At 45.4% G+C, this 24,450-nt stretch overlaps 2 protein-coding genes across 3 annotated transcripts in view; both read left to right on the top strand.

Annotated features, from left to right (window-relative positions):
* Positions 1–17,289, top strand: part of ANKRD16 (ankyrin repeat domain 16) — a 45,950-nt gene extending 28,661 nt beyond the window's left edge. For both annotated transcript variants that reach the window (XM_075599396.1, XM_075599395.1), the window contains exons 5-7: positions 9,531–9,692; positions 15,327–15,405; positions 16,780–17,289. In XM_075599396.1, the coding sequence (XP_075455511.1) occupies positions 9,531–9,692; positions 15,327–15,405; positions 16,780–16,940 (402 nt within the window). In that variant the 3' untranslated portion in view covers positions 16,941–17,289. The remainder of the gene's footprint in view (positions 1–9,530; positions 9,693–15,326; positions 15,406–16,779) is intronic.
* A 3,284-nt stretch (positions 17,290–20,573) lies between these two features.
* Positions 20,574–24,450, top strand: part of GDI2 (GDP dissociation inhibitor 2) — a 28,618-nt gene continuing 24,741 nt past the window's right edge. Inside the window, exon 1 of the mRNA XM_075599399.1 lies at positions 20,574–20,744. Within this exon, the coding sequence (XP_075455514.1) occupies positions 20,700–20,744 (45 nt within the window). The 5' untranslated portion in view covers positions 20,574–20,699. The remainder of the gene's footprint in view (positions 20,745–24,450) is intronic.

Here is a 24,450-nt window from a genome sequence, read left to right as displayed (position 1 = left end):
GGCATGAGCACTCAAGACTTGCCCCACCTCAGTGGGGTCCATGTTTGCGGGGCTGAGCATACTGTAACGCAGTGATCACCCCAAACAAGGCGTGACCACGAGGCCAAGGTGGGGGTAGATATAAACGCCACCCACTGCCACGAGGGCGTCTGGAGAGTAGGATCGTCCAGGAAGCCGGGTCGGGATTGAAGAGGTAAGGATAGTTGTAATACTTGCCAAGGTCGGGGTTGGAGAGTAGCGGATCGTTGCAGGTACTATAAGCTGTGGTCTGGATTGAAGAGTGGAGAGTAATCGAGGTATGTTGCCACGGTCAGGGTTTGGAGAGGTGCGGATCATCAAGAATAGCCGGGGTCAGGAGTAGAGAAGAGCGGAGTCCAATAGAAAGCCGGGGTCAGGAACAGAGAGCTAGGAACATACAAGAGCAAGACAAGACTTCGGAGGCAAGCAGCAGTGAACACTACGCAACATAGGTTTATGCTCAGCCAATGTGCCAATGGCACAGCTGAGCATATAAAGGAGAAGGCAACCAATGAGGTAGGTGGTGGTGTGGAGGTGTTTCAGCAATAGTAGCTGCTATGGGACATTCCGGGATCCAGCAGAGGTGTGGGGAGGTACTGAGTTGTTGGACTGCTGGCGTGAGTCCCGTGCACGCCGCGCATGCGCATTGGGCCCTGATGGTGCCGCCACGTGGGCAGAGACCGAGGGCGGACTCGAGAAGAGAGGCACTAGACCCCGGGCAGGGTGTGCGTGCACGGCCCGCATGACCACCGGTCCCTGAAGGAGAGACGTCCTGGCCGGCGGGGAAAGCGGGAACAGCGGGAGAGGTCAGAGGTAAGCGGGGAGGGCGACGTGGCTCCCCGATCCTTACACATTGCTGAGCCTGCTGTTTATAAGCACTCCTAAATCTTTCTGCATGAAGGATTGACCCAATTTTGGCCAGTTTCATTAGTAGGTAGAATGCTTATTATTGTTTACTAAATGCATAATCTTCCATTTATCTGTATTAAACCTTATCTGCCATTTATCTGCCCAAACTTTAAGTTTAAATAATTTCTCTACAGAAGAACTTGTATAGTGTCACTGGCAAAGATGGAGACTTTGCTCTCCTATGTCTACTTCAGGGTCATTACTCAACAAGTTAAAAGGCAGTGGCCTCTGTACTGAACCTTGAATCTCACAACTCTCGGCTGTCTATCCTTTAACCAGTTTTCAATCCAGGTGCAAATATTTGCACTCCTACAAATTGCCTTTATTTTGTACACTAACCTCTTGTGTGACACCGTATCTAAAGCCTTTGCAAATTCTAAGTAAATGTAAATCAAATACATTGTATTTGTCTATATTCCTAGATACCTCCTCAAAGAAGCTAATAAAGTTAGTTTGGCGCTAAACTATCCTTCAGGATTCCACCCAGTCGGCCCCCTGCAGGTGTTCTGACTTCCGTCTTCCTCCCCCTCCCGCCTTCTCTTCACATTAGGGGTGGTGTAGGAGCTTGGGAGCGGTTATGTGCAGGGGGGGGGGGTGGGTCTACAATCAGATCCCTCTGGGGCCCCGGGTGTCTCTGACACTGCTGACTATTACTAATAATTTTGTCATCCAAACGGTATTCCTGAATATCGTCCCTTAATAAACTTTCAGGTAACTGTCCCACTATTGATAATGGGCTTGCAGGTCTGTAATTCCCTGGCTGCGATCCAACTAACGTTATAAATAAAGGTGCCACATCTGCTTTATACCAATCTTGTGGTATCAAACCTTTGGAAATTGATTCCTTGAATATTAAATATAATGATGCAGCTGTGACTGAGCTGGGGCTACTTCAGAACCTTTGGGTGTATGCCTTTATGTGTATACCTTCATTTTTTTCAAGCCACTGTCGTGGAAAAACACAGACCCACACTTATTCTTTTTAGGCAAAAACAATCTGTTGAAAAACTTTATTGCAGCAGCTGCTTGCAAGAGTGCATTTAATGCAAATCAAAACATTGCTGTCTGACTTAGCACAAAGGCACTGTACAAGAAACTCTTAAGTAAGTTAACTTATACCAGAAAAAGAGGCGGGCATACATAATATCACAGTGTCTACCCATATGACTTCATTGGACATCTTACTTCTCTTTATCTTGTTTTTCTTGCAGCTACTTGGTTATACATTTTGCAATATATTTTGGCAGATTAAGCAAAAAGAAAACTCATGTGCTACCTCATCTTTCTCAAGGCCGACAGCTGGTACATCTCTCTCTAACTCTACAAGGGGGTGTTATAGATAAGACGAGGGGGCCAGCTAAACAAAGAAATTGCAGTTTCAACATTAAGGAAAGTTTGTTTTGCACACACACACACAATTTCACTTAACCCATAATGCAATGAAACAGAAAGCATGGCTCCTTATAGTTATGGAAAACAAAAGCCTGGTTATAGCTATGCATAGAAATAATATGAAAATATTATTCTTCCATACCGCCTTTGCACTTTTCTTGTATTAGCTAAAGCAGTGGTACGCAACCTTTTTTTAGCCGCGACCTTTAAATTTAAATGTCCATTACACAAGCCCCCACCCGCGGCCCCAGGCTGACTGAACGTTCCTCCGTCCGTTTTACTGCTTTGCAGTGTAGGAGGGGACTGAGATCGAGCTGCCCGAGGCACGGCCCGCCTCCCTTGTACTGCGGGACGCCGGCTGGTTGCCATGACAGTGTCAGGGGGCGTTGCTGTAGCGCGTCATGAAGCATGACATCATAACGCATTGCGTGTGACGCCATCGCGTTTGTGGGCGGGCCCATTTGGTGGCGATTTTGTCGCGAATTGGGGCTGCTCTGAAAGGTATTTAAATACCAATGTTGGTGGGGACATATTACTTCTTGATAAAGGGCGGATTTCCCAAAACGCGTAGGAGGGTACCTACCTCCGTTTTTTTAAACTATGGAACAATAAAGTACTTGATATATTTTTATTAGTTTTTGGTGGGGGTCCCACTTTGTTCAGGGCTGTGCGTTGGAGCATTTTCCCTTGGATCTCTCTGCATTCTCCTGGCTGCACGCCCACCAAGATCTACAGGACTGGGGCAACACGAATTGTGAGTAGTTATTCTTCCTTTTCTACCTACCTCTGGACTCTACCAATGAGGCTGTAGGTCTGATTTTCTTCATATTTCAGCCTTCGGCCTTTAGGGTTAGAGCTCTTGACATATGGTATATGCAATATGATGAATACACACCTCACTAGCCCCAGTACCTATTTTCTACATTTTACTCAAAGGATTTATACCAGGATTGGACTTATATGTTGGAGCGCATATCACTAATTGACTTTACATGACTGAACGGAGCCGGAGAGACTGCTTCTGCTTGGGCGACAGGGAGGGAGATGAGCTGCTGCTGCTTCTGTGGTGCAAGTTAGTTTCCGTAGTTTTGGTCAGAAGATTAAAAGTGTGGGGGTCCTTTGGCGACACCCAGAAATTTGCCAACGATCCCCAAGAGAGTCGCAAACCATGGGTTGCACACCACTGAGCTAAAGAATAAGGTTGCGGCTTCCTTTAGCTGTAATATTATTGCTCCTCTTGGGTATATACAGAGGCAGGGACTTTGTTTAACATGTCTACATTTTCTGACATGATGCCTCTGTCTCTTAGGACTTCAACAATCAAAATATGTGCCTCTCCCTTTCATCTTGTTCCCCTACCTATTTAGTCACATTGGTTTTAATTTGTTTCTTTTACATTTATTATCCAAGGCTATATACGGAGAAGTGTACTCATCTAACAATGAGTTTAAAACTACCCATTTATCCTTTTTATTTATAGCTACAAGAACTTCATCCCAATTTATTCGTTGTAGAATCTTCCTTGGTTTACTAAAATCTGCCTGTAGACGGACGTTGACAGAGGTACACAATTTGGAGACGTTTATAATGTGAAATTATAATAAGGCTTTATTGTGCCTTTTCCTTTTCATCAGGAAATCCATCCAAACACAGGGGGGGGGGGGACAAAGCTTCTATTCACTTGGGAGTATTTCTAGTGAAACACTATGCAATAATTCACATCTCCCTTAGTCAAGCATTTCTCGCAGCCCAAAACATATAGCATGAAATAAGCAGATATAAGCAGTCTCTTAAGAATAACAGTCTTGTCTGGTTTTTGGAGGGAAAATCTTCTCACTTCCTGGTTCAGCTTCAGGTGTAGTAGTTTTCCCTGTGTCTTGAAATCAGCTCTGCTGGGCAGAGCTCAAGACTGGTCAGCTCCAGAGATCTGGGTTTCTTTTGGTCAGTCTCTCCTGGGACTCAAGAACCTCTGCTCTGTCTCTCCAAAGGTCAGCTCTCAGTCAGAGCTAAGGAGAGTCACTTCCTGTCTGAACAGACAGGTTTTTGTAAACAATCTAGTCAGGCAGGTGGTATTTAATAATTAACTACCACACTGCTAGATTAAAGGCACATTACTGAACAGGGATAAGTCCCCTGTTACACTGCCCTTCTAAATTGAAGGGCTAGATCTGCCTAGCTCTGCTTAAATCAGGTCTAAAGTTGAGCTCATACTTGCGGAGTTGCTGCGTTCGTGCATGCATGACAAGCGTACTCCCGTTGTTTGCTCTGAGAGTTATTCAAGTGCATGCGTGCCTGCAGGCGAAGTGGAGCATTGACGCGGCAACGTTTTGAGGAGACAATAAATATCGTCTTTTCAGGCGGCTGCTGCGTCACGTGAGCTGTTCAGGCAATCACGGTGAACCAGCTCCATGACACGCCGCCCCATTGCCTGAAAAACTGTGAGCACAGATCGCTTGTGCTACAGCAGCGGGGCATGGTGAGAGCTCGCACTCTCGCAAGCAAGCGGAGAGTATGAGCTTGGCCTTATAGCGTGACGTTATCTAAACCAGGAACGGATATTGTGTTCCCTGAGGTTAATGCGTATCCTCAAAGACTAATTACATGCGAAAACCACAGCACTTCTACATCTCATTAGCATAGGCTTACCGTCCCGTTATTATAATGTGTTGGCTTCCAATGAGAGAGTACCCAGTTACTTGTATACCTCCTATAAACACGCCTCTATATAACACAAGGGAACAGACGGGTGAACACACGAGAATGAGAGAAAGTGAGCGTTATCTAAGGTGTGCTCACGATCATGTATCCATGTGTTGTATGTAGGAGTGTTTTGGGAGGTGTGAAGTCAAAGGGTGTGCTACAAAATGAGTCCTCCCTCTACATTCATTTTAGCTATGCATTTACTTCCCTAAGTTTCAACTGCCTCCAGGGGTTGCTGCCAATATTCCCAGCAGTTTGAGCTGTAAACTGTAACAATAGATAGGCTGCCGGTCCTCTTTTTGCCGCCGGGCCTGGCTCTTGCCCAGCTGCAGGAGTCCCTTATTGACTGTCCCACACCGAACCTCTGACGCTGGAGCACGCCGGGCATCACTGACGTCGGCGCACGACAGAAGCAAGCTGGGGCCAGCTTCCGTTGCGCACTGGCATGAGAGAGAGGACCAGCCGACGTCAGAGGTTTGGAGTGGGACAGTGTTGGCGAGGGAGGCCCACAGCTGGGGGAGAACCAGGGCCTGGCGGTAATGAGAGGAACGGAAGCCGGGCACAGACAGAGACCTAAGACCATCCCCATGGTAGGTAAGTTTGTATGTGTTGGGGGGTGGGGAGTTGTATGTATTTGGGGGTGGGGGGGTGGGGAGGTTTGTATGTATTTGGGCGGTGTGGGGGTTTGTATGTATTTTGTGGGGGAGGATTGTGTGTGAAGGGCCAGGTTGGGGGGGGGAGGGAATGAGTGTGTGAAGAGATTGAGTGAGAGTGGGGTATATGAAGGAGGGGGGGAGAGTGAGGAGAGAGGGGGTGTAAGAGTGGGGGTGAGGGGATAAGAATGAGACAGATGGGAGAGAAATACATGGGAAGAGCGGGGAAAATAGAGGGTGCTAGTGAGGTGTGAAATTGCTGGGGTGGGGGGGGGGCTCGCAAGACGCCAACACGAGGGGGGGGCTCATAACTCTGGTCCTGGGCCCCAGGAAATCTGGCTGTGGCCCTGAAAAGTAGCAATATATATCGCTGTTTCGGATATACATTTTTGGAAATTGTACTTGTTTTGTAGCTCTTCATGAGCATTGCATAGTGCCAGGTGTTGACCTTTATCCTTTGGGAGGAAAACCCCAAACCACATGCTGTGTACGGCAGTAGATAGGAAAATAAATGGGACAATACAGAAGAAGACAAACCATACTGTGCGTGTAAATGCATTGTCAGGCGCTGTCCTCTCCCATTTTCTGATGGGATTGCTCATTACCAAACACTTTTGGAAGGATTGTCAGGTTGCCTGTAGGCGATGCGTGAAGAGGTGAAGACAGGAGACTTGCTTTGGAAAAATAGCATTGGCTTTTATTCAGCCGTTTATGGTATTAAGTTATAACAACATAAAGTATAGGTATTTGCTAGCAAAAGTCCAGCAACGTAAAGTACAGGCTTTTCTCAGGCCAAAGTGCAGCTTCCCCAGCATATGAAAGTCCATATACGCCTATATATTTACCGGGTGTCCCTATGCCTCTAGGACATCTACATAAGGCCGGTCTCCGCTGGTGTCCCTAGGATTCAGGCACACCTGTGTGGTCTGTAAACATACCAGTGAGAGACAGAGAAACATTTCCTTTTCTTGCCTGTTAAACCCTTGCTCATTAGTCCTGCCTTCCTCCAGCCAGGGATTAACCAGTGCCTGGCCGGCACCCAGCAGCTCTGGCTGTTGTAAACAGGCTTGCCCCTGACAGATAGTAATGTTATGTATGCACAACAGTAGCAGATTATGCAAGGGATGTATCAATAGTAAACAACTCAGCGGGCAATTCAGCCTTCAGCCAGATTCCTTCACACTTTACTGTCTGCTGAGTTACATTTGCTGTTATTACATATCCGCAGAGCACCCCTGTAATTACTTTGTTATTGTCCGTGTGCCTTCCTGGAGGTATTAGGAATATGCGGAGATCAGAACCAAGTGTCCTTCTATCACACTTGTAAGGCACAATCTGAAAGAAGAAGAGGAAGAAGAAGTGTAATTGTGTTTAACAACCGGAGAGATGTCCCCAACTGCCACCACCACCTCCTTTAATGAGCCAGAGGCTGAAATAGGGTAAATAGCCCCTTAGTATACGTTTAGTAAATAGTCTCACCTGCATTCCACCTCTCACCATTGCCAGGGAAGCCTGATAGTACACACTTATTGTAACGTCTCTATATCAATCGTCTGATATTCTCTAATCCACAGCAATATTCTGCTCTAATACACATCATCCAGACATTTTCCTACATACACACTGCAACTATGTAGGTGGATACTGGTCTAGCAATTCTATATTTGTATGTCCTTCACCAAGGGCTACTGAAGCAGTGGCGTAACAACTGCCCGGGCATGTCCCGAGGGCCCGAGCTTGGGAGGAGGCCCGAAGGAAGTCGGGATCCTCCCTCCAGACTCTTGATGACCCCCTCCCCCCCAAGCGGTTACAGAGGCCCTGCGCTCTATCCCATAGCAATGAAACTGATTTTCGGGGAGAGAGCGTAGCCTCTGTAACATAGCAGCCCTTCTGCATGATATCACAGCGACACGGCATCACATGGCGATGCATTGCCATAGTAATGTGACAACATGAGACGTGATGACATCGCCCGGGAGGCCCTTAAGGCGTCGTAACACCGCTGTACTGAAGCCATGAGCTTCAAATTGAAATACATTTAACATATTAAAGTTCACCTGGAATATTGAGTACAGTTTTGGGCACCACTTCCTAAAAAAGACATTATGGAACTAGTAAAATGCAAGGAAGAGACACCAACTTTATAAAGGGTATGGGAAATCTGAGTTATGAGGAGAGGCTAGCTAAATTAGATGTATTTACATTAGAAAAGAGGCGTCTAAGAGGGGATATGATAACTATATACAAATATATTCAGGGACAGTACAAGGAGCTTTGAAAAGAACTGTTCATCCCACGGACATTACAAAGGACACAGGGTCATCCCTTGAGGTTGGAGGAAAGGAGATTTCACCAGCAACAAAGGAAAGGGTTCTTTACAGTAAGGGCAGTTACACTGTGGAGTTTATTACCCATGGAGACAGTGATGGCAGATCCAATAGATGTCTTCAAAAAAAGGTTGGACATCTTTTTAGAAAGGAAAGGTATACAGGGATATACCCAATAAGTGAGATACAAACTTCCAGGACAATGAGAAAAATAACAGCAGCATTCCTAAATCTTTTGGAGCAACATGAACTAAATCCATGTATTGTTAATGGTGTTGTTCCAATATTTAATTTTTAAGCATGTATTATGCAGCCGTTTTCCCTGATTCAACACAAAATGCCTTCATAATGTGTCTTGCACACAAGCGTCCAGATTAGCAGAGAGTTAAAATAGTTGGAAGCCAATAGACTTTTAATCTGGGAATTAGCCACCGCATGAATTATTTACGTTATCACTTAAGATTTTTTATATAAGGCTGCTTTCAAAATATCTCATTTATTTCCTCAATACATGAAAGAATTGCTATGCCAATGAATTTGTCCTTAATGCATAGGTCCCAAGAAGGTATGCGAGACTAGCAAAGTCTTCCTGCTCCAAAACTGGTGCAATACAAAAGAGAACAGATTTATCAAAGCAAAACCACGTCGCTGTCAGCAGAATTCGATTTTCTTTGATCAATCTGGAGCGGCTTTTTTTTTTTTTTTTTAAACTAGAATTGAATGTTTTTTCAGCAAGGAGACTTTGTTAAATGATTGAAACTGACGTGTCCAAGGTTACGCTGAGTGGAAGCAGGAAGAGCATGAAAATGAGGACACAGTGTCCCTAAAGATGTATCCTGATGCTCATACTGTTCACACACGGTGCTCACGAGCGTGAGCGGGTTCGCAAGCTCCCAGCTGAGGGTTTGGTTGCTGTATCTGCCATTCGCACACTTTAGTGCTAATTACGTTTAGTCGGGCGTAATGAGGCTATGGATCTGAGGATGAGACTAATTGGCAGTACACACGAGACCGAGTCTCAAAAAGCCCTGTACACTATCATGTTATCTATGAAGAAATGTCCTGTTAACCTCTTCAAAGGAATCACTTCTACTGTACTATGCACACTCACGTTTAATAATAATAATTATTATTATTAGCTGCTGCTTGCTTTGTTTTTGTTTTTCATATGTGTTGTTTGTATAAGAATCCAGCCAGGTTGGTCATTTAATTAAAGGGTAGCAACATGCCTCGTTTCTTAACATTGATTATGGAGAGCGGAAACCTTACCACATTTCCGAAATGGTGCTCAGACTGCTAGGGCATTTTGTTTCATATCCCAATAAAGATTAGACAAGGAAGAAAGAATTCACATAACTCACCGACCGGCATAAAATACATCTGTTTTCACTGTTAAGTTCTTTCTTCCTCTGTGTATACTTTATGGTGGTACCTCACTCATGGGGCTTCCTTTCACCATCTACCTGGGGCCCGGTCACAAAATCGAGAATGTTCTCCCTGTACAGTGTCGACTTCTTCTCCCTGATGCTAGGTCTGCTACACAACCATGGATAAGATGGGCGCTCAGGCCTTGCATCTGGCTGCAGTCACAGGACAGGATGGGGCCCTCCAGTACCTGGTATCTCATCTTGGTGTCGACGTAAATGAGAGAGCAACTGGAGTCCGGCTGAGCGCACTGCACTATGCAGCCAAGGTCTGGTGTATTTGACTTCGCAATGCAGAATGTTTCATCCTACTCAGTAACTTCTCTGCTAGTCGCCCTGCACTAGAATAGCTGCATTGTTATTGTGTAGCCCTGCAACAGGTATTGTAAACATATTAACTCTGGGAGGATATATTGTACATGCATTCCTGATCCACATCAGGTCTGGACCCATGACATGTGAACACAAGCTCTGCCACAGCCAAAGCACTTGTAGAAGAGAGAATACAGTACAGGGAATTATAATACAATACGTGAAACAAATAAGATCAGACAGTAGGAAAGGAAGTCCCTGCCACATAGAATTTACAATCTAAGTGGTATGATGGGAGACTTACAGAGACAGCAGGTGAGGGAATTAGTGCAGTAGATGGCAGTCATTGGTAGGAGCGACTGTGGGTGTGGGACAGTAACCACAAGTCCAGGCTATTGGAATGCTTCAGTTAAGAGGTGAGTTTTAAGTATAATGTTAAAGGTGGGGGGGAGAGGGCGCTTGACGTACACGGTGTGTGAGGGAGTGCCACAGGTAAGGGGCAGTGAGAGAAAAGGGTTTAAGGTAAGAGAGAGCAGTAGAGGTGAAAGGGCTGGAAAGGAGACAGTTCTGGGTATATCGCAGGAGACGACCAGGGGGCATAGCGAGAGATCAAAGCTGATATGTACGGAGGAGCAGATGAGGGGAGAGCCTTAAAAGGTTAGGAGGAGGACTTTGTAGGTGATCTGAAATTTGATGGGAAGCCAGGAGAGGGATGCAAGGAGTAGAGGAGCAGGAACTGCTTTGGGAGAAAATGAAGTTATTCTAGTAGCCAAATTTTGAATAGATTGCAAAGGAGAAAGTTGTGAGGCAGGGAGGCCTGTTAGCAGTGTGTTACAATAATCCAGACGGGGCAGAGGATAAGGGCATGCATTAGTGTTTTAGCAGTAGATTGACTAAAGGAAAGGTAGATCTTGGAAATGTTATGGAGGAAGAAGAATCACATTTTGGCCATGCTGCGAATGGAGAGGGAAAGGGAAGAGTCAAATGTTACTCCCAGTCAACGTGCTTCGGGGGCAGCATAGATGGTACTACCATTTACTGTGATTGAAAATGGGGGGTATTAGACCAGATGTAGTGCGAAATATGATTAGCTCAGTTTTAGCCATATTAAGTTTGAGATGAGGATATAGCCAGGAGGCACATCAGAGACTTGTGACTGGATTTCAGGAGTGAGGGTACGGGTGGATAGATATATCTGCATAGAGATGACACCTAAGGCCAAAAGGTCACCAAGTGATAGTGTGTAGAGAGAGAAAAGGAGAGGTCTCAGGAGAGGAGCCCTGAGGTACCCCAACACTCAGATCAACAGGAAAAGAAGACATGTTGGCAAGACAGACAGAAAATGTGCGATGAGAGAGGTAAGATGAGAACCAGGGTAGGGCTTACTTGCGGATACCAAGAGAATTTAGAATATGAAGTACAAGTGAGTGATCGACAGAATCAGAAGCAGCAGAGACAGAGTTCTAGCAGTTTGGAGGCAAAAGGCAGGAGGGATACAGGGCGGGAGTTAGGAAGGCACATAGGGTCTAGGTTGTTTTTGAGAATAGGTGTGATCACAGCATGCTTTAAGGATAAGGCGAAAGTGCCAGAGGATAGGGAGGAATTGAAGATCTGGGTGAGAATGGGGACTAAGACAGGAGTAAGAGATCTGATAAACTGTGAGGGGATAGGATCGAGAGGGCATGTTGTAGAGGGAGAAGAGAAAATCAGCTTAGAAACTTCCAGCTCTGTAACAGGAGAAAAGGAGTCACGAGTGGAAGAAGGAGGTTTAGGTAGAAGAAATCTCTTAATAAGCTAGTGTAACGGATTTTCTGGCCTGACTGACCCACCCAATCTCACATTGGCCCCTGTGGTCTAACCAGTCCCCATTACATGGTCGTGTCTGGTGGTGCACCTGTTGGCAACAGGACTCCTGAGTCTCCCGCATGATGGTGTTTGGGGATTGTCAACCCAGACAGGCAGCTGAGGTAGTGTGCATGAGTCCTACCTATATCCAGTGCAGCGCCTCCACCTCATCAGGATCCCTGCGTCCGCATGGGGATGATTCTGATGAGGAACTCCTCTGTGGTGCTTTCCTCTGCAGAGTAACCCCAGACTCACACATGAGGGTATCTTTGATCAAGGTCATCTTTATTGCATGGTGTTGTGGGCCAGCTGCCCCTCACAGCAGACAGCTTAGCCGCTCATAGTCATTAGTGCTTCCCTTTGAAAGGTTCCTCCTTTTCTAATGGAGTTGCTTCCACCTCTCCCCTAAGGAAGATTCACCAGCTTCTCTGTCTGCTTCTAGCTGCACAGAGACACAGCTCTTGCATCAGCCACTGCAACAATGTTGCAGACATCCACGGGCCTCTTACTGAACAGAGGCAGCACAACAGGAAACTCAACTGCTAACTTTAGGCAGTGCTGTGTCTTATATCACCTAGGAACAGGCACATCACTGATGTCACTAACCGTGGACACACAGCATGTTGTCACTTCCTTTGGGACATATGACACCTCACCAGGGTTTGAGGGCAAACCTCCATGATGGTTACTGGCAACCCTGCATACTTACCAGGATTACTGCCACCAATTTTCCACATGGCTACACTAGTCATTCACGTGTGTTCCAAGACCCACTGATTAAGTGAGAGTGGGTGAGCTTAAACTGAGGAGGAGAGGTCACAAAACCAATTTACAATTAGCCATAGTCTTAGCAAGCTCAAAACCCAGGCTAACTACAGTGTGTGTGTGTGTGTGTGTGTGTGTGTGTGTGTGTGTGTGTGTGTGTGTGTGTGTGTGTGTGTGTGTGTGTGTGTGTGTGTGTGTGTGTGTGTGTGTGTGTGTGTGTGTGTGTGTGTGTGTGTGCATGTGTGCACGCATATATATATATCATTTGGAATGCTGCTGGGTTTGTGACCTTATGTATACAACAAGAGACAAAAATGCTTAAAATATTTTGGCTTAAGTACTGAACTAAATGGCCCATATTTATGTAGAAAGAATATAGATAAAATACATAGTATGTACTAAATGATTTGTCAAGTTGGATGTAGGATTGGGGCCTTTTTGTCTCTTATTGTATACATACATCATTTGCTCACGCTATTCCCTTGGTTTATACACTTAATAAGACCTCATACCTTATGCGCTATATCAGTAGATAAGGGCATTCTGCTTTGCTTCTTGTGTTTCACAGCAGTGACATATATGAAATCCAGTTGTTGCTTCTTTATATTCTCACATATTTTCTGTAGGTATTGTACCCACGCAAATGAAATACACAAAGCCATTGGGGTGGTAGAAAAACGACTGAAAGGTGTTTAATATGTAAAATGCCATCTGAACTACAGAGTCTCCGTGGGGAAGGGAGACACATTGAAGAATAGATTCGCCTGCACACCCAATACCTGAACTCTTTCATTATCCGTTACTCACCTGTCCCATAGTCCTGGTTTATATCAAATGTATTATTTCACCAGTTCATAGCACACACAAAAAAATCAGTATTTTAATAATAACAAATGTGCATAAAAAAGGGGATCTTAGTAGTGTTGAACGCTTGAAACTTTGTACATTAGTTGTAACCAATATAACTATTCAACGTCCTCTTTGTTGTGTTGCCAACCACTTGATTTTCTTTGTCATGTTAAGCAATAGTCAAGTAACACAAGTGTGATCCCTTTTATTGGACCCATAGTTAATAAGCAACAATCTTCCGGACCTCACAGGGTTTTTCAGGAATGGCCTCCCAGGTAGGCTCAGTAAGACGTTTGCACGCCAACTTCTTTCAAACGATAGTCCTTTATTTCCCAGACTGGGACAAATCAGGTTGCAGAACACTTTAAACAGCAGCACAAAGCAATACAACCTAATAGCATAACTCTGCCAGTGACCAACACGTCCTTACTTCCGCTGCCGGGTGGAAGTCCCAGCTGTCCCCCCAGATAAGAGCCTCGGGGGAACCTGCTCTCTTGCAGGTTGTGACTCTCGGCTGGCGCCCTTAACCCCAAGTTCTCATCAGGAGTTGATTGGGAAGAGCCTCAGCACGCCAGGCAGGACCTGAAACGTGGGCGGGGTTTCCTGGGACTGGCACAGCGAACGGGTTTAACCCCTTCACTACCTACTCTCCTGCACTTCCTATAAACTCTTTCGCAGGCCTGTTAGCCAATACAATCCCTTCCCTCTGTGCTAATCTTAAAACCCAGCATGTGCAGCTTGGAGGAGACAACGGAAATCTGATAGAAACAGTGACGTTTGAATGGCTTCAACAAGGTACAAGAGGGAAGCATATTTCAGGGGAAGAGAAGGCCACAAGGGTGGCCAACTCCAGGCCTCACGAGCCACCAACAGGCCAGGTACTGTATTAGGGATATCCCTGCTTCAGCACAGGTGGCTCAATCAGTGGCTCGGTCATTTTGACTGAGCAACCTGTGCTGAAACAAGGATATCCTTAAAACCTGACCTGTTGGTGGCCCTTGAGGGCTGGAGTTGGCCACCCTTTGTACTAGAACAAATTGCCGTGCCCTGAAGCTGGAGGGGGTCTGGCTAAGGGGAAAGTAATACGAGGAGGGTACTTCTTTGCGGAGAGGGTGGTGGATACATGGCACAGCCTCCCATCAGAGGTGGCAGAGTCTAATACAGGACAAAAGGTTTTTCTAAATGTGTAAGAAACCTATCTAAAGCAGACAATCTAATAGGCTGCGATGTTTCACAGTGGATATGACCTTCCTTCCCAATTGTATTGTATTTTACCTCTACCTTTTTTTTTAAGGTATCAGTTGTTCTGCATGGTTGCTACACTTGGCTGGAAAATATGCGTTATTAATCCTTTATTATATATGTTTTTTCATTCAAGCTTTAGGGCCACTCAGCTAGTTTCCTCCTGCTCTATTTTTATTTAATGGGACAGTTGTATTGCTAGCCACTCAACAGCAAGAAACAAGAACAGCGCGGGGAAGTGTTTCCTACGGGGAAGTGTTTCCTACGGGGAAGTGTTTCCTACGGGGAAGTGTTTCCTACGGGGAAGCGTTTCCTACGGGGAAGTGTTTCCTACGGGGAAGTGTTTCCTATGTCCCAACAGTCGTCAGTGATTGAAGAATGGTAGAAATCATTGATCTCTTACTTCAAGCTTACTCCCAATCGCACTTGTGGCCTCTTGCAGCTCTACACCAGGGGTAGCCAACTCCAGTCCTCAAGGGCTACCTATTGTACAGGTCAGGTTTTCAGGATATCCCTGCTTCAGCACAGGTGGCCCAATCGAAGACTGAGCCACTGATTGAGCCACCTGTGCTGAAGCTGAGACTGATTGAATCACCTGTGCTGAAGCAGGGATATCCTGAAAACCTGATCTGTTGGTAGCTCTTGAGGACTGGAGTTAGCTACCCTCGCTCTACCCCAGTAGCCTAAATTCTATGTATTTCATAGTAACGCAGAGACAGAGATACAAACGTGTGAATGAGAGTCGGGTTGGCAAGATAACCTCATCATTAAAATAGAAGCCGATTGGCAATATTGCACTCCTCAGATCAGCAGATGGCCGCAGATATTCTGGTCATTATACATGTTGTTCTTTGTGTCCTTTAATTTCTTATCTTTATTTGATGATTCAGGAAGGACATGTAAGCACTATCGCCACTCTCCTGTCCCTTGGTGCTGACATACACGCTAAAGATGCAAAGGGAAGATCTGGTAAGAAACGACTGAACGTACCTATACGATCATTCAGAAAGCTTGGTTCTTGGTTTGTCCGGCTATACATATATCCATACGCTTAATCCTAAAGCCACCAAACTTGGCATGCTATCTAATAGGAAGATAAGGACGAGCGTAGGTGGAGATTTGGTATGTTTGGCCCATACATTCCCAGGTTGCAACGAGCACACTATTTGTTTTGTGCATATAATGTGCCACAATTTTGGGCTCAGGGGTAAAACTTTTATCTCTAAATAGGTAATAGTCCAGCAATAGGATACCTGGGGCTCCAAAAATGCCTGAACACCATATATTTGAATTGAAACTTCTTAGATCAATAAATGGATGAAGTATTCCTTAGATGTATCGCACATTTGTGTGGCATGAGAAGGGGGGCTGGTTAAATTGGAGATAGCACCTATTTAGGCAACTGTAATAATCACATATATCAATCATTGAATTGCCAGCTGCAAAAGTATTCTCCTAAACCTATTACATGCAGCTTGCAGCTTACCCCCTCCACTAGAGTACATGCATACTGTATATATATATATGCAAAGAAGTGAACAAAATAGAGAAAAATCTCTTCCTCACACCTTCCGTGGGAGCTGCGCTCTGAAGTTGCAGTTGCTGAGTTAGGCCGCGCTTATTGTGCCGGCGACAGCAACCAGACATCGCGTCAAAACAAATGCATTGACACCATCGCGTGCGCTTATAGTAAGCGCGGTGGCTTGGTCGCGATCACTGGAAGTCATTTCAATTTTATTTTTCCAGCGACCGCAGCGTGACGTCAGCGTCGCCGGCACTATAAGCGCGGCCTTAGGAATACTCTGGCGTGCGACTCCGCTGGTAAAGTGCAGGCAAATTGTAGAGATGCAGCGACACAGCACCAACACCCGCTCAAATTTGAAGAAGAGGGCGACCAAAATTTTGTTCAAAATAACTTGGTTTATTGAAACATGTTTGCTAAGGGAGAAAAGGAGCTACATGTTTCGCGCTTCGCGCTTGCTCACGGTCTCACGGACAACGAGCAAGCGCGCAGCGTGAAACATATAGGTTGTTTCTTCCTTATCAGACACGTTTCACTAAACCAAGTTATTTTGAACAACATTTTGGTCGCCCTCTTCTTCAAATTGGAGCGGATGGGTGTGCGTCGCTGCATCTCTACAGTTTGCTTGTCTCTAAATAGGAAATGACTTGTTCTTTGCAAAGTCCGACATCTTCACAACTTTTCCGGCATCACAAACTTGCAATTATAGGTGGATGTTTTACCCATCTCTGGCAATGGGGCACTACGGGCGCGGGTTACTTTCTGGTAGCGCGATCTCCCCAGCAGTTATCTGTATGGCTGATTGCGTGTTCTTTCCGCAGCTCTGCACATGGCGTGCGGCGGGCAGCATGCGCAGTGTGTTCACGTTCTGCTGGAATCTGGACTAGGCGACACCGCTGACTGTGCTGGGATCTGCGCAAAGGAGCTCGCAAGGAAACCTGCAGTGCGTCAGGTCTTCGATGACTTCCGCGGAGCATTGTGAAGGAGTGCAGATAACGGCCCCAAAAAAATAGATTTAACGGGAGGAATGAGCAAATCACCAATGTTACATTTCTCTCTATGAATCCTTTGTTCTGCGAGAGGGGCCAGCAGTGATGGTGAGAGTGTTGCACACCCCTCCAGCAGGGAAAAGGGTTATGGACATTACATACATTTATTCCCATGGGTGGTAAAAATAATTGTACCTTTAAATTCAGCTAATGGGATCACGCCTGTGCTGTGCTCTCTTATTCACTAATCAGCATTGAAGATATGAACGTTCCCTGCATTATATTCTTCTGTCGCTTGATAATAACTTCCCCCTCGTGTAATAAACAGTTGGTTCAAAGGTCTGTCATACGTGTTTAAATCCCTCGGTACCACAAGGGCTAGCAATGCATTGCTTTGGTTTAAGGGGTTCAATATTTGCTGCATGGTTGTCACTTATTTGTGCCTGTAATAGGCAAGAGGTAAAGTCTGTAAGCAGACACATGGACAGCATAAATACCCAGTGTTATGTTATTAGCAGCCAGGGCTGTGAGATTAACCAATAAGAAAGGCGCCCTACTGCCAAGGTGACCGACTCAGTGCTGTCACCCTGGCTTCATGTCACCGTGAGACCATTGTCCGCCCAGCCCTTGTTTGTAACTCTAATCCCTGTGCATTCTGGTTGCTCCTAATCCTACGTCTCTGTAGATTGAGATTTGGATAACTATAACTAAATAACGATGTCATGATGACCAGGAGCTAAGTACGTAACACTGCAGGCTGGTTCACTCGGACTGGCTTAAAATGATTCACTTACTGGACACTGAACATGTCTTCTCTCACAGCTGCCAGAAGAGCCATTGGAATACTCTATGTATCCATACCCGGGGGAGGTCAGCTAATAGTTACTGTCAAGCACACTACGCCTGTCTCCCTGACCTGTAATACTTTCATATGATAGTACAGCCTGTATGTTATAACAGGCTGTATCACGTTAGGGCAGGGGGGCTCAACTCCACTCCTCAAGCCCTCCCCTATCCTACAGATCAGGTTTTCAGGATATCCCAGCTTCAGCACATGTGGCTCAATCAGAGGCTCAGTCTTTCATTGAGCCACCTGTGCTGAAGCAGGGACTGATTGAGCCACCTGTGTTGAAGCTGGGATACCCTGAAAACCTGACCTATTGGGGGGGCTTGAGGACTGGAGTTGAGCCCCCCCCCCCCCCCTGCGTTAGAGATTAGTGAGGAAGGTTTAAGACAGTAGAGGGCTGTAGAGATACAGTAAAAAGGTGAAGAGATGGGACAACCTTGGGTTGAATGTCATAGACGCGTAGGGGGATGTAACGATAGATCAGAGTTGCGGCATAGGGAGGTACAGAGGAGTGTGGAGCCTTAAATGAAAAGAGGAGAATTGTATTGTTTATTTGGAAATGAATAGGAAGCCAGCAGGGAGACTTCAGGAGGTCAGAAGCAGAACCAGCTTGGTGGACTCCAGGGTTTCTGGAGGCAGTCCCCACCGAAGCAATCATATACAACCCTGCCCAACAGACTGGAAACTCAGGCAGGGGTATGTAGAACAGAACAGTTTATTGAGCAGTCACTGCAGATGGTTCAATACAGTGGATGCAGGGTCTGAGGATTCCAGGCCTCTAGATGGTGCTGGCTCTTCCATAGTACAAGGCCTCTGATCTTTCTATAGCCAGCCAGGCCCTCATCACTCCCAGCTGGGAGGAGACAGCCCACACACCTCCACTCTCTTGGAAGGGTGGGAGAGAACTCTAAATTTGGCACTGCCCCTCTGAGGAACCAGAAGGGGAGGGCTCAAGGTCTGTACCCTGATAGGCTACACACAGACCATGAGTCACCACCACCACTGCTGTCACTCAGAGAGGAGCATGAGGGGGTTCAATTACCCACAGGATAGCCTGTCACAGCCTAGACTGCTAAGGACTTATGTGACAGGGGGGAAAGAGAGGCAGGGTGGACTAACCATGATACATATATGTATACTGTATATTACATTAGCTACGGATGTATCTCAGGAAACAGGGGGTTCCCAGAGCTTCATAGCTTTAACGGGCACAGAACATAAAAACATACACGCTACCTGTTAATTTAATTACATTTCTATGTATCTTGACCTGCTTGGCAAAAATGCAACCACAATTTTTTCACGTTCACCTTAATTGTGCAGACATCCCTATTTTTTGTCTTTTGTATAGCGCTGCTAGTTTTACGTAGCGCTTTACAGAGACATTTTGCAGGCACAGGTCCCTGTAGAGAAACAACGTGAAACCCAGTGATTTAGAGTGGCGCTTTAACACAGTGCAAGTGATCTAAAAAAATATAAGAGTGGTGAAACTGAAAAAACTCTCAACCTTCCAGGGAATATACACTGATTCCCTCGCAAAACGTATGGATCCAGGGGGGGGGGGGAAGGGAGCAGGATCGTCAGGAACACCCAGAAAAAAACATATACATACAGATCATGGTATGGTATGAAAATAAATATGAGTCAGAACTCTGGAAATGCTTGGCTCTTATGAATAACCTACTTACAAGAAGTAGGATTTAAACCAGCGTTTGTATAGGTAAAGATGAGTATATTGGCTCGTCTACTTGAGATCGCATAAAGATACCTTTATGTGACTGTGTTCACATGATATATTGTGAGTACATATCTTTTATGCTACTACGATAAAAATTGGTGTTACCTGGTAAAACACTATGTTTTCCTCTCTTCTCTGAACGAATGCGACTGCTGTACTGTGAAAGTGAAAGTCCCAGCAGGCATACCACTTAAACTACTAGTCTGCTGCAGTCTGCGATCTCAAGTAGAAGAGCCAATATACTCATCTTTACCTATACAAACGCTGGTTTAAATCCTACTTCTTGTAAGTAGGTTATTCATAAGAGCCAAGCATTTCCAGAGTTCTGACTCATATTTATTTTCATACCACACCATGATCTGTATGTATATGTTTTTTTCTGGGTGTTCCTGACGATCCTGCTCCCTTCCCCCCCCCCCCCCCCCTGGATCCATACAGGTCCCTGTAGAGCTTACAATCTGTTTTTGGTGCATGAGGCACAGGGAGATAAAGTGACTCTGCTCCAAACTCAGTACCAGTCAGTGTCTTTACTCACTGAGCCACTCCTTATCCCTAGGTACGTGGTGTGCTGGGTGCTCACCACAGACATGTATTTAGATAATAAAATACAGCTCTCTGACAGAAGTGATGTTTATAAGTGGGGGGGGGCAGCAGGCCTGGAATACACAAACCCCATATTATTAGACCCAAGTCCGTCTCCTTCCACATCCGCAGTCACAATGACAGGGAGCTCCGCTCGGCACCGCAGCCTTTACTTAACGCCCGCCTACCTTAAGAGTAGGACCAATCAGAATGCTCTCCTCACTGCCATCCACCACCTGATGGGTGAAGCCCGCCACTCCCCCTTTCTCTTTGAGACCTTCGACAGGCCTATCACCGCCTGGGACGTCGGACAGCATTAGCAACACCCTCAACCGCCAACCAATCGGGTACGCGAGATGGGTAAAAGGAAGATTGACGCCTCACTCCCTTCACAGCAAAGGCCTCATTTCCGCGCTTCTGATTGGCTGGCGTTTGCGAGCGAGCGCTCCGAGTCGAGCGTCAGTGCGTGCGCGCTCCCGGCTGTCCCCGTCAGCGCTTCCGCATCCTCCGCAATCCGTGAGCGCGCCCCTCCCCCCGACGACACCTCACCCGCCACCGCCCCGGGACACCCGCCACCGGAACACCATGAATGAAGAATACGACGTGATCGTGCTGGGCACCGGCCTGACGGTAAGAACCCGCCGCTCTCCTCACCCACGGGGGGGGGGGATAATGATCCCTGGCGGCCCCGGGGTTCAGCTCCTGAGAGGCGGCCTGGCTGAGGCCTAGTGCCCGGAGACACTCCCCTCCCTGCCTGGCCCTGCAGGATGCAGCGCAGCTTTCTGTTATATTGTAGCATTCAGGAGGTGCCGCTCTGTAATAACCCCGGGGCAAGCAGGGGCAACAAGCTCTGTGTGCGCAACCATGGGGGCTGAGATCCAATACGCATATCTAACACATTGTGTGTGCACAAGCAGGAGGGCTGATATCTAATACTCATATCTAACACACATATATATATATATGTATATATATTATTGTATTTCTATTATGCCCACAGCTGTACTTGGTGCTTTACAAGAGAGACAATACAGTGCAGGGACTTTTTATAGTCCAATAAACAAGAAAAATCAGACAATGGGAAAGGAAATCCCTGCCCTGGAGAGTTTACAATCTAAGGGCTGTAATATAGTGTGCGAGCGCGTCAATGATAATTGGTATGAGCCTGCGGTTGCTATACTTCAGACGCGCACGGCCGTGAGCGTTGGCGCGGCTGATCTGGGAAAATACAAGAAATTAGTATTTTCGCGCTGGGAGCCAATCGCAGTGCAGCCTGACGCTGTGACGTCAGAGCCACGTCCCATAGCCGCATGCTCTATGTTAACTAAATGCGCGCAGCACTGGGTGCCCGCACGCGCACTAGTGAGCACTATATAACAGCCCTTAGGCTGGGTTTATAGTCCGGCGACACGATGTCACGTCAAAACAAATGTATTGAATACGTTGCGTGCGCTTATAGTAGGAGCGATGGGGCGTTCGCTGGAAGTCAATTCAATTTGTTTGTTTTTCTTTGACCGCAGCGTGACATCCGCGTCGCCATAGCAAGGACTATAAGTGCGGCCAGGGCGATTTCTCTCCAGCTCATTTTGCATGGGTGATTTGTTGCCAGCTAGTTGTGCGCTCGGGAGGGGGGGGGGGGGGGGTGTGGTGTGTGTGTGTGTGTGTGTGTGTGTGTGTGTGTGTGTGTGTGTGTGTGTGTGTGTGTGTGTGTGTGTGTGTGTGTGTGTGTATCAAACTGTCCAAATATAAAAAAATCTAAATTTTTTTTTTTTTTTTTTTAAATGTAAGTACCTGTATATATAAACTGAAAAGGGAAGTACTTCATGCAATTTAACTTTATTCAGATCGAAACAATCTTACACTGTTATCTTGTTTTTTTTTTCCCTTGTAAAAATCATAGAATAATTTAACATCTTTATGCGTTGTATGTGTTGTGTTCATACCCCTGATATTTATATTGGGGGTGATCTGGGCCATGTGAAATGGTGAAAAGCTCTTTGATTTTACTTGCATGAATATCTCCGGGTGCTTCAGCATAAAACAGGAAATAGTCACTGTATAAATAGGCCATTGGCAACAGTGAGTGTTTATTGATACTTTCAAGGTGCTACTGCTTTCCTCATCACTGATATAACTGCACCTGCTTAACTCTTTGCACGCCAGGGGCTTTCTCTAAAGGAAGTGTCTGTTTACCTGGCAGCCATCTCTATAACTTCCTCCCTCTCTCATTTAGCCAGCAATGATTTTCCCCAAAGTATTATTTCTCAGAGGGTGCAGGTTAGATTGGGCTAAGGGTTGACTGAGTAAGTCCTTTTTTATTTATTTGGCCAATGGTTAAGGCTGAACAAGCCCCTTATTTATTCGCCAGGTAAATGACTTCTTCCTTATCTGAAAGGGTCAGCACCCTGTGTCTGTGGTCTTTATGCAGGCCCACCTGATGCTGCAGGATTTACCATCTTTAGATATACGTTTTTGGCACTTTGAGCATTGCTTAACACTGCAGCCGAAGCACAGTTGGCACTGCTGAGGTTAAACATTCAGACATAGGGCCATGTTTATTAAGTGATGCTATTCCATAAGACCCCTTCACAAAGAGACAACCTTATGGCCGTTGCAATATGTCTTTTATAACAGCACAGCTTGGTAAATATGGGCCACAGTGTTTTCTCAATCACAGAATTGCGTTTTTATAGTGTGTCAACATGGTTATTTATGTACTGGACTACACTGTAGTCATTTTGGCACCAGGACCAGAGAGTCCTTTGTGTAGCCCCATGACATCTATAACAAAAGAGATAAGCCGCCTCCTTACACTCTGACCACGTTCGTGGCCCCTAAAAGCGGCTGTGACCTGCTGCTGCCAGGGCTCATCAGCCATATGTGACAGTCCCTTTGTTCCCATCGAAAAGGTTAAGGGTGCAATGCCTCCCACAAGGTTTTTAAGAACAACACTGGAAACCCAAATCTCCTTATATCAGAAAATTATTAGGAAATATATCTGTATATCTGCTGTGTAAAAACAAAACACCTCATCAGGACTAGCGCGTTCACCATACCACTTTATGCTGTCTACAGTTATCACTACTGTCTTTTATACTGTAGTTGCCTTTCAGTGCCAAATTATTATATATTATTATTAATTCTTTCCCCCCTCCTGATAGCAATAGTGCCCAAAATCATGCATTAGCTGCAAAGGCAAACAAGATCTTATCTTGCATTAAACGGCAATGGATGGAAGGGACTTAAACATAATTATGCCCCTTTACAAAGCACTAGTAAGACCACACCTTGAATATGGAGTACAATTTATGGCACCAATCCTAAGAAAAGACATTATGGAACTAGAGAGTGCAGAGAAGAGCCACCAAATTTATAAAGGGGATGGACAATCTAATTTATGAGGAGAGGCTAGCTAAATTAGATTTATTTACGTTGGAAAAGAGGCGTCTAAGAGGGGATGTGCTAACTATATACAAATATATTCGGGGACAATACAAGGAGCTTTCAAAAGAACTATTAATCCAAAGGGCTGTACAAACGACTCGAGGACATCCCTTTAGGTTGGAGGAAAGGAGATTTCACCAGCAACAAAGGAAAGGGTTCTTTACAGTAAGGCAGAATGTGGAATTCATTACCCATGGAGACTGTGATGGCAGATACAATAGATTTGTCCAAAAAAAGTTGGACATCTTTTTAGAAAGGAAAGGTATACAGGGATATACCAAATAAGTAAACATGGGAAGGATGTTGATCCAGGGAATAATCAGATTGCCACTTCTTAGAGTCAGGAAGGAATGTATTTTTCCCCTTATGGGATATCATTGGATGATATGACACTGGGGTTTTTTTGTTTGCCTTCCTCTGGATCAATAAGGAAGTATAGAATAAAGTATCTGTTGTCTAAATTTAGCATAGGTTGAACTTGATGGACGTACGTCTTTTTTCAACCTCCTCTACTATGTAACTATGTAATACAGGAATCATAGTTTTGATGCAAAAATTGACATCTAAACAGTATATTAATTTTACATTATTATTATTATTATTATTATTAAACAGTGGTGGTAGTGTTTATTTCCTATTTATTTTTTTCACCTTTTTTTAAATGTGGAATTCTCCCCAAATCTGTTTTTGGGAAACAAGGTAAAAGAAAATATCTAAAATATTTGAATGTGTATTTTTTTTTGTGTGTGTTAATAACCCGTAGCCATTTTGTACGTTCCTGGGAAATTTACAGAATGTCAGAAGGGCGAGTGTACAAGAAAATGTTTGTAGACCGTTTAATATATCTTTATGAAGGGATAATGGTTACCGCACATAAATGAATCCCTTGTTC

The sequence above is a fragment of the Ascaphus truei genome, chromosome 5, assembly GCF_040206685.1.
Source record: "Ascaphus truei isolate aAscTru1 chromosome 5, aAscTru1.hap1, whole genome shotgun sequence".
In the NCBI taxonomy this organism is placed as follows: domain Eukaryota; kingdom Metazoa; phylum Chordata; class Amphibia; order Anura; family Ascaphidae; genus Ascaphus; species Ascaphus truei.
This window is presented reverse-complemented; position numbering and strand designations above follow the sequence as displayed.